Source organism: Rhinoraja longicauda, chromosome 34 (assembly GCF_053455715.1).
Source record: "Rhinoraja longicauda isolate Sanriku21f chromosome 34, sRhiLon1.1, whole genome shotgun sequence".
In the NCBI taxonomy this organism is placed as follows: domain Eukaryota; kingdom Metazoa; phylum Chordata; class Chondrichthyes; order Rajiformes; family Arhynchobatidae; genus Rhinoraja; species Rhinoraja longicauda.
In genome coordinates, this window is record NC_135986.1 from 5,882,403 (window position 1) to 5,897,015 (window position 14,613).

At 51.1% G+C, this 14,613-nt stretch overlaps 1 protein-coding gene across 1 annotated transcript in view; it reads right to left on the reverse strand.

Annotated features, from left to right (window-relative positions):
* The window catches only part of LOC144609302 (uncharacterized), a 94,965-nt gene that overhangs the window by 26,983 nt on the left and 53,369 nt on the right, over positions 1–14,613 (reverse strand). Inside the window, exons 9-11 of the mRNA XM_078427733.1 lie at positions 9,857–10,009; positions 6,459–6,588; positions 4,489–4,563 (exon numbers count right to left, since the gene is read on the reverse strand). Coding sequence (XP_078283859.1) covers positions 4,489–4,563; positions 6,459–6,588; positions 9,857–10,009 — 358 coding nt within the window. The remainder of the gene's footprint in view (positions 1–4,488; positions 4,564–6,458; positions 6,589–9,856; positions 10,010–14,613) is intronic.

The window sequence follows — 14,613 nt, forward strand, 5'->3', positions numbered from 1 at the left end:
CCCTGTCACCTGCGTGCGTTTTCCCCCCCTGGGCGCTCCGGTTTCCTCCCGCTCTCCAAACACGAACATGTTTGTAGGTTGACGCACAACGCTGGAGTAACTCAGCGGGTCGGGCAGCATCCCGGGAGAGAAGGAACGGGCGACGTTTCGGGTCGAGACCCTTCCTCAGTCTGAAGAAGGGCCTCGACCCCAAACGTCACCCGGACACCTGCAGTTGTACAGGGCCCTAGTGAGACCGCACCTGGAGTACTGTGTGCAGTTGTGCAGGGCCCTAGTGAGACCGCACCTGGAGTACTGTGTGCAGTTGTACAGGGGCCCTAGTGAGACCGCACCTGGAGTACTGTGTGCAGTTGTACAGGGCCCTAGTGAGACCGCACCTGGAGTACTGTGTGCAGTTGTGCAGGGCCCTAGTGAGACCGCACCTGGAGTACTGTGTGCAGTTGTACAGGGCCCTAGTGAGACCGCACTGGAGTACTGTGTGCAGTTGTACAGGGCCCTAGTGAGACCGCACCTGGAGTACTGTGTGCAGTTTTGGTCTCCAAATTTGAGGAAGGATATTCTTGCTATTGAGGGCGTGCAGCGTAGGTTCACCAGGTTAATTCCCGGAATGGCGGGACTGTCACCTGTTGAAAGACTGGAGCGACTAGGCTTGTATACACTGGAATTTAGAAAGATGAGAGGGGATCTTATTCAAACGTATAAGATTATTAAGGGATTGGACACGCTAGAGGCAGGAAACATGTTCCCGATTTTGGGGGAGTCCAGAACCAGGGGCCACACAGTTTAAGAATAAGGGGTAGGCCATTAGAACGGAGATGAGGAAAAACTTTTTCACTCAGACGTGTGAATCTGTGGAATTCTCTGCCTCAGAAGGCAGTGGAGGTCAATTCTCTGAATGCATTCAAGAGAGAGTTAGATAGAGCTCTTAAGCATAGCGGTGTCAGGGGGTATGGGGAGAAGGTTGGTGATTGGTGGTGTTGGCTCGAAGGGCCGAATGGCCTCCTCCTGTACCTATTGTCTAATGCCCCAGTGACTGATGAGGCAGAGAAGTCTTGAGGCCATCCAGAGGCTGTTTAGTTTACAGATACAGCACAGAAATAGACCAAAACTGCACACAGTTCTCCAGGTGCGGTCTCACTAGGGCCCTGTACAACTGCAGAAGGACCTCTTTGCTCCTATACTCAACTCCTCTTGTTATGAAGGCCGACATTCCATTGGCTTTCTTCACTGCCTGCTGTACTTTCAGTGACTGATGCACTAGGACACCCAGATCTCGTTGTACGTCCCCTTTTCCTAACTTGACACCATTCAGGTAATCATCTGCCTTCCTGTTCTTGCCACCAAAGTGGACAACCTCACACTTATCCACATTAAACTGCATCTGCCATGCATCCGCCCGCCCACTCACACAACCTGTCCAAGTCACCCTGCAACCTCATAGCATCTTCCTCACAGCCCACGCCGCCACCCAGCTTTGTGTCATCCGCAAATTTGCCTAATGTCACTTTTGCCGGCTCTTGGGGTGTATCCGAGACTGGGAGTGAAGCCTTCTCTTTCGTACAGTACCGAGAAACACAGGCAGGAGGAGACTCGTGTGGGTGGGTGGAGTGTAGATGTAGTGTAGGCTTTGACGGGTCTCGAACCGAAACGGCACCCGTTCCTTCTCTCCAGAGATGCCGCCTGTCCCCGCTGAGTTACTCCAGCATTTGGTGAATACTAGACCAAGTGGACCTGTTGGGCCCAAACCTCACCTCTCCCCCCCTCCCTCCCCCTCCCTCCCCTCCCTCCCCTCCCTCCCCCTCCCCTCCCCCTCCCTCCCCTCCCCTCCCTCCCTCCCTCCCTCCCTCCCTCCCTCCCTCCCTCCCTCCCTCCCTCCCTCCCTCCCTCCCTCCCTCCCTCCCTCCCTCCCTCCCTCCCTCCCTCCCTCCCTCCCTCCCTCCCTCTCTCCCTCTCTCCCTCCCTCCCTCCCTCCCTCTCTCCCTCTCTCCCTCCCTCCCTCCCTCCCTCCCTCCCTCCCCTCCCTCCCCCCCTTCCCCTCCCACCCCATCCCCCTCAACCCCCCGCATCCTCCCCCCTCCCTGCACCAGTCATTGAAAGCAAGCGTGCAGGTGCAGCAGGCAGTGAAGAAAGCCAATGGTATGTTGGCATTCATAGCAAGAGGATTTGAGTATAGGAGCAGGGAGGTTCTGCTGCAGTTGTACAGGGCCTTGGTGAGACCGCACCTGGAGTATTGCGTACAGTTTTGGTCTCCTAACCTGAGGAAAGACATCCTTGCCTTAGAGGGGAGTACAAAAGAAGGTTCACCAGATTGATCCCTGGGATGGCAGGACTTTCATATGAGGAAAGACTAGATAGACTGGGCTTGTACTCGCTGGAATTTAGAAGACTGAGGGGGGATCTTATAGAAACGTATAAAATTCTTAAGGGTTGGACAGGCTAGATGCGGGAAGATTGTTCCCGATGTTGGGGAGTCCAGAACCAGGGGTCACAGCTTAAGGATAAGGGGGAAGTCTTTTAGGACCGAGATGAGAAAACATTTCTTCACACAGAGAGTGGTGAGTCTGTGGAATTCTCTGCCACAGAAGGTAGTTGAGGCCAGTTCATTGGCTATATTTAAGAGGGAGTTAGATGTGGCCCTTTTTGCTAAAGGGATCAGGGGGGTATGGAGAGAAGGCAGGTACGGGATACTGAGCTGGATGATCAGCCATGATCATATTGAATGGTGGTGCGTGCAGGCTCGAAGGGCCGAATGGCCTACTCCTGCACCCTATTTTCTATGTTTCTATGTTTCCCTCACTAGGAGATAGATTTAAACTTTAAAACGTGAATAACTTTAAAAACGTGACACCGATTTCAATGAAACTTCTTCCATTAGCACCAAGGGGACGATGGTGAGTGAGGTGGGCCTAAAATTGCCGCGCTATCGTGCACCGTTTTGTCTGTAGTTCAGGAACAAACAAACAAACAAACAAACAAACGGGAGTTGTGGTGCATAGATGTCTTCGGTGTAAACCAGCATCTGCAGTTCCTTTCGACTGGAGACTGGGGGAAGGGCTGCTTAAAAACTAAAGTGGGAGTCAGGGGTCTTGATAGGAAACTATGGACAATTACGAGAGGCATAGATTGAACAATGATGAGTGAATCTGACCACCCAGTGTATCGGAGTCGTGCTGATTTGAGCTTGTAATCAGTTTCATAAGTTCAGCCATGATCACATTATAGACAATAGACAATAGACAATAGGTGCAGGAGTAGGCCATTCAGCCCTTCGAGCCAGCACCGCCATTCAATGCGATCATGGCTGATCACTCTCAATCAGTACCCCGTTCCTGCCTTCTCCCCATACCCCCCTCACTCCGCTATCCTTAAGAGCCTCTATCCAGCTCTCTCCTTGAAAGCATCCAACGAACTGGCCTCCACTGCCTTCTGAGGCAGAGAATTCCACACCTTCACCACTCTCTGACTGAAAAAGTTCTTCCTCAACTCCGTTCTAAATGGCCTACCCCTTATTCTTAAACTGTGGCCCCTTGTTCTGGACTCCCCCAACATTGGGAACATGTTTCCTGCCTCTAATGTGTCCAATCCCTAATTATCTTATATGTTTCAATAAGATCCCCCCTCATCCTTCTAAATTCCAGTGTATACAAGCCCAATCGCTCAGCCTTTCAACATACGACAGTCCCGCCATTCCGGGAATTAACCTAGTGAACCTACGCTGCACGCCCTCCATAGCATTGAATGGCGGAGCTGGCTCGAAGGCCGAATGGCCTCCTCCTGCACCCATTGTCTATTGTAAGTGATCGGAGCAGAATTAGGTAGGGCCGGCCCATCAAGTCTACCCCGCCATTCAATCACGGCTGGTCCATCTCTCCCTCCCAACCCATTCTCCTGCCTTCTCCCCGTAACCCCTGACACCCGCACTAATCAATAATCTGTCAATCTCTGCCCTAAAAATACCCACTGACTTGTGGCCTCCACAGCCGTCTGTGGCAAAGAATCCCACAGATTCACCGCCCTCTGACTAGAGAAATTCCTCCTCATCTCAATAGACAATAGACAATAGACAATAGACAATAGGTGCAGGAGGAGGCCATTCAGCCCTTCGAGCCAGCACCGCCATTCAATGCGATCATGGCTGATCACTCTCAATCAGTACCCCGTTCCCTGCCTTCTCCCCCATACCCCCTCACTCCGCTATCCTTAAGAGCTCTATCCAGCTCTCTCTTGAAAGCATCCAACGAACTCCTTCCTAAAGGGACGTCCTTTAATTCTGAGGCTGTGCCCTCTGGTCCTAGACTCTCCCACCAGTGGAAACATCCTCTCCACAATCCACTCTATCCGGGCCTCTCACTGTTCGGTACGTTTCTATGAGGTTCCACCCCTCGTCCTTCTAAACACCAGCGAGTACAGGCCCAGGCGCTCATCAAAGTTTGACTTTGGTTAAACAATATTCAAAAGTAGGCCATAACTTGCCCCATTGGGCCTTACCTTGGATACCACACCGAGTGCTTTCGAGGCCGTTTCTTCATTGGGCGATCCAACCGCCGATCTGTGGAGAATGTTCTAGAGAAACAAAAAAAACTTAGCGGTCGGTGTGTGATGAACGAATGGGTCGACTGGGCTTGTGTTCACTGGAGTTTAGAAGGATGAGAGGGGCTCTTATAGAAACGCTAGACCAAGTGGACCCGTTGGGCCTAAACCTCTCCTGCATTGGTGTAGCACCCTCTCCTCCACCCCTCCCCTCTCTCCTCAACTCCCCTCTTCCTTCCCCCCCTCCCTCCCTCCTCCCCTCCCCTCCTTTTAAACTTTAAAATGTGAATAACTTTAAAAATATAACACCGATTTCAAGGAAACTACTTGCATTATCACTAAAGTGACAATGGTGAGTAAGGTGGGCCTAAAATTGTCGCGCTACCGTGTACCGTGGCTGAAGTTCAGTCACAAACAAGATGACAATCGAGAGTTTTAGTATATAGATGTAAAATCCTTTAAGGGACTGGACAGGCTAGATGCAGGAAAGATGTTTCCCGATGTTGGGGGGAGTCCAGAACCAGGGGTCGCGACGGTTTAAGAATAAGGGGTCGGCCATTTTGGACTGAGGTGAGGAAAAACTTTTTCAGTCAGAGAGTTGTGTATCTGTGGAATTCTCTGCCACAGAGGGCAGTGGAGGCCGGTTCTCTGGAGGAGTTGGCCGGTTACTGGAGACCGACCTTCGAGAGCTCCACGGCTGGACTTACCATCGCGGAGCCCCGCGGTCTCTGGTCAGAGACCGACATCGGTAAGTCCAAGCCCTGAGGCGGGAGTTTCGATCGGCCTGACGCGGGGGCTTCGAACTTCGACGGATGGTTCAGACAGCTCCGACCGCAGGAGAGTTAAAGAGGACGGAGATTGAGGGCGTGCAGCGTAGGTTCACCAGGTTAATTCCCGGAATGGCGGGACTGTCGTGCGTTGAAAGACTGGAGCGACTAGGCTTGTATACACTGGAATTTAGAAGGATGAGAGGGGATCTTATCGAAACGTATAAGATTATTAAGGGGTTGGACACGTTAGAGGCAGGAAACATGTTCCCAATGTTGGGGGAGTCCAGAACCAGGGGCCACACACAGTTTAAGAATAACAGTTTAACGGGGAGAGGGGAGGGGGAGAGGAGAAAGAGGCTACTGGAAACACCGGGACCAAATAGATAAGAAGGGTCTCGACCCGAAACGTCACCCATTCCTTCTCTCCAGAGATGCTGCCTGACCCGCTGAGTTACTCCAGCATTTTGTGTCTACCTTCGATTTAAACCAGCATCTGCAGTTCCTTCCAACACTAATGTTTATATATTCTGTTGTGCTGCTGCAAGTAAGAATCTAATTGTTCAAGTTTTGTTTTAGTTTAGAGATACAGCGCGGAAACAGGCCCTTTCGGCCCACCGGGTCCGCGCCGACCAGCGATCCCCGCACACTAACGCTATCCCACACACACACACCGGGGACGATTTTTACATTGGTCAAGCCAGTTAACGCCTTTGGAGTGTGGGAAGGAACGGAAGATCTCGGAGAAAACCCGCGCGGGTCACGGGGGAGGGACGTACAAAACTCCGTGCGGACAGCGCCCGCGGTCGGGATCGAACCCGGGTATCCGGCGCTGCGTTCGCTGTAAGGTTGGCGACTCTACCGCTGGGCCACCTGGGACATATGACAATGGAACACTCCTGATTGTCGCCATTTTGTCGACTCTACCGCCGGGGCACCTGGGACATATGACAATGGAACACTCCTGATTGTCGCCATTTTGTCGACTCTACCGCCGGGCACCTGGGACATATGACAATAGAACACTCCTGATTGTCGCCATTTTGTCGACTCTACCGCCGGGGCACCTGGGACATAGGACAATAGAACAGCCTCCTGACTGTCACCATTTTGCGCTGCGTTGCTGCTGAAGGAATTGCAGGCCTCGTTAGGCGCACCCACCTCGATCAGCATCTTAATCCGGGTGATCCGTTGGAAGGGGAGGAGCAGGAAGGACATGAGGGGGAGCCGCTGGCACTGGGGAAACTCCTGGAGGCGGACCACGGCCGCCGCGAACTGTGCGTTTTCCTCCCTGCCCGGAGAAAGCGGAGCCGTTAGTCGGAGAGAGTCAGCCTGGCCTGATTGCACCACAGAGAAGAGCTCGTCCCTTTACAATAGACAATAGACAACAGACGCAGGAGGAGGCCACATTCGGTCCTAGTCTAACCTACCCAACATCATAGCCACCTAACCCACCCAACATAGACAATAGGTGCAGGAGGAGGCCATTCTGCCCTTCGAGCCAGCACCGCCATTCAATGTGATCATGGCTGATCATTCTCAATCAGTATCCCGTTCCTGCCCTCTCCCCATACCCCCTGACTCCGCTATCCTTAAGAGCTCTATCTAGCTCTCTCTTGAATGCATCCAGAGAATTGGCCTCCACTGCCTTCTGAGGCAGAGAATTCCACAGATTCACAACTCTCTGACTGAAAAAGTTTTTCCTCATTTCAGTTCTAAATGGCCTACCCCTTATTCTTAAACTGTGTGGCCCCTCGTTCTGGACTCCCCCCAACATTGGGAACATGTTTCCTGCCTCTAACGTGTCCAACCCCTTAATAATCTTATACGTTTCGATAAGATCTCCTCTCATCCTTTTAAATTCCAGTGTATACAAGCCTAGTCGCTCCAGTCTTTCAACATATGAAAGGTTGGATGGCCATGATGTTGGGTAGGTTAGGAGTTGAGTATAGGAGCAAAGAGATCCTTCTGCAGTTGTACAGGGCCCTAGTGAGACCGCACCTGGAGTACTGTGTGCAGTTTTGGTCTCCAAATTTAAGAATATTCTTGCTATTGAGGGCGTGCAGCGTAGGTTCACTAGGTTAATTCCCAGAATGGCGGGACTGTCGTATGTTGAAAGACTGGAGCGACTAGGCTTGTATACACTGGAATTTAGAAGGATGAGAGGAGATCTTATTGAAACGTATAAGATTATTAAGGGGTTGGACACGTTAGAGGCAGGAAACATGTTCCCAATGTTGGGGGAGTCCAGAACCAGGGGCCACAGTTTAAGAATAAGGGGTCGGCCATTTAGAACAGAGATGAGGAAAAACTTTTTCACTCAGAGAGTTGTAAATCTGTGGAATTCTCTGCCTCAGAAGGCAATGGAGGCCAATTCTCTGGATGCTTTCAAGAGAGAGCTAGAGAGAGCTCTTAAGGATAGCGGAGTCAGGGGGTATGGGGAAAAGGCAGGAACGGGGCACTGATTGGGAATGATCAGCCATGATCACATTGAATGGCGGTGCTAGCTCGAAGGGCCGAATGGCCTCCTCCTGCACCTATTGTCTATGTTGGGTGGGTTAGGTGGCTATGATGTTGGGTAGGTTAGACTAGGCTATGATGTTGGGTAGGTTAGACTAGGCTATGATGTTGGGTAGGTTAGACTAGGCTATGATGTTGGGTAGGTTAGACTAGGCTATGATGTTGGGTAGGTTAGACTAGGCTATGATGTTGGGTAGGTTAGGTGGCTATGATGTTGGGTTGGTTAGGAATTAGGAGTTGAGTAAAGGAGCAAAGAGGTCCTTCTGCAGTTGTACAGGGCCCTAGTGAGACCGCACCTGGAGTATTGTGTGCAGTTGTACAGGGCCCTAGTGAGACCGCACCTGGAGTACTGTGTGCAGTTGTACAGGGCCCTAGTGAGACCGCACCTGGAGTATTGTGTGCAGTTTTGGTCTCTAAATTTGAGGAAGGATATTCTTGCTATTGAGGGCGTGCAGCGTAGGTTTACTAGGTTAATTCCCGGAATGGCGGGACTGTCGTATGTTGAAAGACTGGAGTGACTAGGCTTGTATACACTGGAATTTAGAAGGATGAGAGGGAATCTTATCGAAACGTATAAGATTATTAAGGGGTTGGACACGTTAGAGGCAGGAAACATGTTCCCAATGTTTGGGGAGTCCAGAACCAGGGGCCACAGTTTATAAATAAGGGGTAGGCCATTTAGAACGGAGATGAGGAAAAACTTTTTCACTCGGAGAGTTGTAAATCTGTGGAATTCTCTGCCTCAGAAGGCAGTGGAGGCCAATTCTCTGAATGCTTTCAAGAGACAGCTAGATAGAGCTCTTAAGGATAGCGGAGTCAGGGGGTGTGGGGAGAAGGCAGGAACGGGGGTACTGATTGTGGATGATCAGCCATGATCACATTGAATGGCGGTGCTGGCTCGAAGGGCCGAATGGCCTACTCCTGCACCTATTGTCTGTTGTCTATGTTGGGGTGGGTTAGGTGGCTATGATGTTGGGTAGGTTAGTTGGCTATGGTGTTGGGTAGGTTAGACTAGGCTACGATGTTGGGTAGGTTAGGAGTTAGGAGTTGAGTATAGGAACAAAGAGGTCCTTCTGCAGTTGTACAGGGCCCTAGTGAGACCGCACCTGGAGTACTGTGTGCAGTTGTACAGGGCCCTAGTGAGACCGCACCTGGAGTACTGTGTGCAGTTGTACAGGGCCCTAGTGAGACCGCACCTGGAGTATTGTGTGCAGTTGTACAGGGCCCTAGTGAGACCGCACCTGGAGTACTGTGTGCAGTTTTGGTCTCCAAATTTGAGGAAGGATATTCTTGCTATTGAGGGCGTGCAGCGTAGGTTTACTAGGTTAATTCCCGGAATGGCGGGGACTGTCGTATGTTGAAAGACTGGAGTGACTGGGCTTGTATACACTGGAATTTAGAAGGATGAGAGGGGATCTTATTGAAACATATAAGATTATTAAGGGATTGGACACGTTAGAGGCAGGAAACATATTCTTAGTGTTTGGGGAGTCCAGAACCAGGGGCCAAAGTTTAAGAATAAGGAGTAGGCCATTTAGAATGGAGATGAGGGAAAAACGTTTTCACTCGGAGAGTTGTAAATCTGTGGAATTCTCTGCCTCAGAAGACAGTGGAGGCCAATTCTCTGGATGCTTTCAAGAGAGAGCGAGATAGAGCTCTTAAAGATAGCAGAGTCAGGGGGTATGGGGAGAAGGCAGGAACGGGGTACTGATTGTGGATGATCAGCCATGATCACATTGAATGGCGGTGCTGGCTCGAAGGGCCGAATGGCCTCCTCCTGCACCTATTGTCTATTGTCTATGTTGGGTGAGTTAGGTGGCTATGATGTTGGGTAGGTTAGACTAGGCCATGATGTTGGGTAGGTTAGGCAAGGCTATGATGTTGGGTAAGTTAGGTGGCTATGATGTTTGCTAGGCTAGGCTATGATGCTGGGTAGGTCAGGTGTATTAAATGCATTTTCGACGTACGATATTTTAGATTCACGATGGGTTTATCGGAACTGAGCACCCTGTAAATGGGAGGTGAGAACAGTTGCTTACATGAGTTGGCTGTACTTCTGCTCTTGGTAGAACTGATTGCGTACGTAATCGATGTACACCAGGAAATGGTGCTCGGCGTGGTGGTGAATTATGTCGCAGATGTCAGTGATCTTAATATTCTCGTCCACACGTTCCTCCAGCTCCTTCAGAAAGCTGCGTTCAATCAAAGAAATCGCCTGCCCGTTAGTCACTTGGCAATGTAATCAAAAGGTCACAAGGTGATAGGAGAAGAATCAGGCCACCAAGTCTAGATTTTTTAGATTTAGAGATACAGCGCGGAAACAGGCCCTTCGGCCCACCGGGTCCGTGCCGCCCAGCGATCCCCGCGCACACTAACACTATCCCACACACACTACAATACAATACAATACAATACAATATATCTTTATTGTCATTGTACCCAGGGGTACAACGAGATTGGGAATGCGCCTCCCATACGATGCACTAATTTAGGTAATTTAGACAGCAGCAACCCAACGAAACGAACAGTTGTAACAGTTTTGGACAGGGTAAAGTGCAAGTTGATCTATGCGTTGTGGCCATCCGGCTCAGCAGGACCGGTTCATGGCAGCTATGGCCCTGGGGATGAAGCTGTTCCTGAGTCTGGAGGTGCGGGCGTAGAAGGCCTTGTATCGTCTGCCCGATGGAAGGAGTTCGAACAGACTGTTGCAGGGGTGTGAGGAGTCTTTGTGGATGCTGGTGGCTTTTCTGAGGCATCGTGTGTTGTAGATGCCCTCCAAGTCTGGTAGCTGTGTTCCGATGGTCCTCTGAGCTCTATGGACTACCCGCTGAAGAGCTTTCCTTTCTGCCTCCGTGCAGCTGAGGTACCACACAGGGATGCCATGCGTTAGGATGCTCTCTATGGTGCAGCGGTAGAAGGTCGTCAGCAGCTGTTGGGGTAGACCAGACTTCTTCAGTGTTCTTAAGTAGAACAGTCTTTGTTGTGCCTTCTTGACCAGCGCAGCAGTGTTATTGGACCATGTTAGGTCCTCCGAAATGTGAGTGCCCAGAAACTTGAAGCTGGACACTCTCTCCACACTGACCCCATTGATAGAGATCGGGGCATATTCCCCGTTATGTGACCTACGGAAGTTGATGATCAGCTCCTTGGTCTTGGTGGTATTTAGGGACAGGTTGTTATCCGAGCACCAGTCCGCCAGGTTCTGCACCTCCGCTCTATAGTTTGTTTCATCCCCGTTGGTGATCAGCCCGATCACCGTTGTGTCATCTGCAAACTTGACAATGGTGTTGGTGTCGAATGCAGGAACACAGTCGTGTGTGAAGAGGGAGTAGAGCATGGGGCTCAGAACACAGCCCTGTGGTGTGCCGGTACTCAGGGTGATAGTGGAGGACAGGTGCGGGCCCATTCTCACTGCCTGCGGTCGTTCCAGCAGGAAGTCCAGGATCCAGTCACATAATGACGAGCTAAGGCCTAGCTGGTGGAGTTTGGTGATGAGCTTGGTGGGGATGACCGTGTTGAAGGCGGAGCTATAGTCTATGAATAGCATCCTCACGTACGTGCCCTGTCTCTCTAGGTGAGTCAGGACAGTGTGAAGAGCCAGAGAGATGGCGTCCTCTGTAGATCTATTTGCCCTGTATGCAAATTGATGTGGGTCCAGTGAGTCAGGGATGCTGGATTTGATGTGTGAGAGGACTAGCCTCTCAAAGCACTTCATGACAATCGGCGTTAGGGCAACCGGGCGGTAGTCGTTCAGGTTGGAGATCTTTGCTTTTTTCGGCACCGGAACTATGATAGCCGACTTCAGGCACTTGGGGACTGTAGCCAGAGATAATGACAGGTTAAAGATCCTGGTGAATACCTCAGCCAGCTGTTCAGCACAGTCCTTCAGTACCCTTCCTTGAACACCATCCGGTCCTGCAGCCTTGCGTGGGTTGACCCTTTGCAGAGCGCGTTGTACCTCCTGTGTGCTCAGTTGCAAGACCTGTCCCACCGCCTCGGCTGGGGTTCTTTCACTCAAGGTGGTTTTGCCAGTTTGAAAGCGGGCAAAGAAGGTGTTAAGCTCGTTGGTCAGTGCCATATCGCTGTGGGGGCAGGTAGGGCTGCTCTTGTAGCCAGTGATGTCCCTGACACCCTGCCACATGCTTCTGGTGTCCGTGGTGTTGAAGTGGTCTTCCACCCGTTGCCTATGGGTGTCTTTGGCCCTTTTAATACCTTTGTTCAGGTTTGACCTGGCAACACTGTATGCTGAAGTGTCACCAGATTTAAAGGCATTGTTGCGTGCCCTCAGCAGGTTCTGTACCTCCTTGTTCATCCAGGGTTTCTGGTTTGGGAACATCTTTATCACCTTGTCCTCCGTGACATTCTCCACACAGCAGTTGATGTAGGAGAGCACAGTGGATGCGTATTCCTCCAAGTCTACCTCTATCTCTGAACCGTAGGTGGCCTGTTGTGCAAACAGGTCCCAGTCGGTGCGATCAAAGCAGTCCTGGAGTTGTAGGGTGGCATTCTCGGGCCATATTTTGACCGTCTTTATTGTGGGTTTGGTCTTGCGGATGAGGGGTTTGTATGCGGGCAGTAGAAACAGTGAGAGGTGATCGGATTGTCCCAGGGGTGGGCAGGGGAGAGCTCTGTAGGCGTCCTTTACATTGGTGTACACCTTGTCCAGTGTGTTTGAGCCCCTGGTAGGGCACTGCACATGCTGATGGAATTTGTGGAGCGAGGCTCGTAGGTCGACCTGATTGAAGTCCCCTGCAACAATGAAGGCACCGTTGGGGTGGGCATCCTGCTGCTTACTGATGGCCGAGTGCAGCTGTGCTAATGCTAGGTTAGCATTAGCCTGTGGGGGAATGTATACGGCCATGATGATGACCACCGTAAACTCCCGCGGCAGATAGAACGGCCTACATTTGAGCAGTAAGTACTCCAGGTCTGGGGAGCAGTAGCTCTCTATTGCAGTGTGGTTGGTGCACCAACCAACTAGGGACAGTTTTTAAATTTTCCCAGCCAATTAACCTACATACCCGCACGTCTTTGGAGTGTGGGAGGAAACCGAAGATCTCGGAGAAAACCCACGCAGGTCACGGGGAGAACGTACAAACTCCGTACAGACGGCGCCCGTAGTCGGGATCGAACCTGAGTCTCCGGCGCTGCATTCGCTGTAAGGCGGCAACTCTACCGCCATTCAACCATGGCCGATCTATCTCTCCCCCCCAACCCCATTAGACAATAGACAATAGACAATAGGTGCAGGAGGAGGCCATTCGGCCCTTCGAGCCAGCACCGCCATTCAATGTGATCATGGCTGATCATTCTCAATCAGTACCCCGTTCCTGCCTTCTCCCCATACCCCCTGACTCCGCTATCCTTAAGAGCTCTCTCTAGCTCTCTCTTGAATGCATTCAGAGAATTGGCCTCCACTGCCTTCTGAGGCAGAGAATTCCACAGATTCACCACTCTCTGACTGAAAAAGTTTTTCCTCATCTCCGTTCTAAATGGCCGACCCCTTATTCTTAAACTGTGTGTGGCCCCTGGTTCTGGACTCCCCCAACATTGGGAACATGTTTCCTGCCTCTAGCGCGTCCAATCCCTTAATAATCTTATACGTTTCGATAAGATCCCCTCTCATCCTACTAAATTCCAGTGTGTACAAGCCTAGTCGCTCCAGTCTTTCAACATACGACAGTCCCAAGCAAATGTAAGTTTCTCCTGCCTTCTCCCCATAACCCCTGACACCCGCACTGATCAAGAATCTATCTACCTCTGCCTTAAAAATATCCACTGACTTGTGGCCTCCACAGCCGTCTGTGGCAAAGAATCCCACAGATTCACTGCCCTCTGACTGAAGGAATTCCTCCTCGTCTCCTTTCAATCAATACATCTTTATTGTCGTTGCGCAAGTACGACGAGATTAAGAATGCCACTTTTATTTCAATGCTATGATTCCTAAAGGAACGTCCTTTAATTCTGAGGCTGTGCCCTCTGGTCCTAGACTCTCCCACTGGTGGAAACATCCTCTCCACATCCACTCTATCCAGGCCGCTCACTGTTCGGTAAGTTTCAATGAGGTCCCCCCCTCGTCCTTCTAAACTCCAGCGAATCCTGATATTGGGTAAACAGGAACAGTAGGCTGTAGTCCCAGGCACGCACGAGTTTATGAAACCATCTCCCGTCAAACAGGCCCTTCGGCCCAACTTGTACATGACGGCCAACCTGTCCCATCTCCACCTGTCCCACTTGCCCGCGTTTGTCCCATATATCCCTCTGAACCCGTCCTATCCACGTACCTGTCTAAATGTTACAAAAACTTTGGGATAGTCCCAGCCTCAACTACCTCCTCTTGCAGCTCGTTCCATACACCCACCACCCTCTGTGTGAAAAAGGTTACCTCTCAGGTTCCTATTAAATCTTCCCCCCTCACCTTAAACCTATCTCCTCTGGTTCTCAATTCCCCCACTCTGGGCAAGAGACTCTGTGCGTCTACCCGATCTATTCCTCTCATGATTTTGTGCACCTCTATAAGATCGCCCCTCATCCTCCTGCGCTCCAAGGAATAGAATCCCAGCCTGCTCAACCTCTCCCTGTAGCTCAGGCCCTCGAGAACTAGCAACATCCTAATAAATTTTAAACCACTGGTTGTTGATTCCCCTACAACAGACAATAGACAATAGGCCATAGGTGCAGGAGGAGGCCATTCGGCCCTTCGAGCCAGCACCGCATTCAATGTGATCATGGCTGATCATTCTCAATCAGTACCCCGTTCCTGCCTTCTCCCCATAACCCCTGACTCCGCTATCCT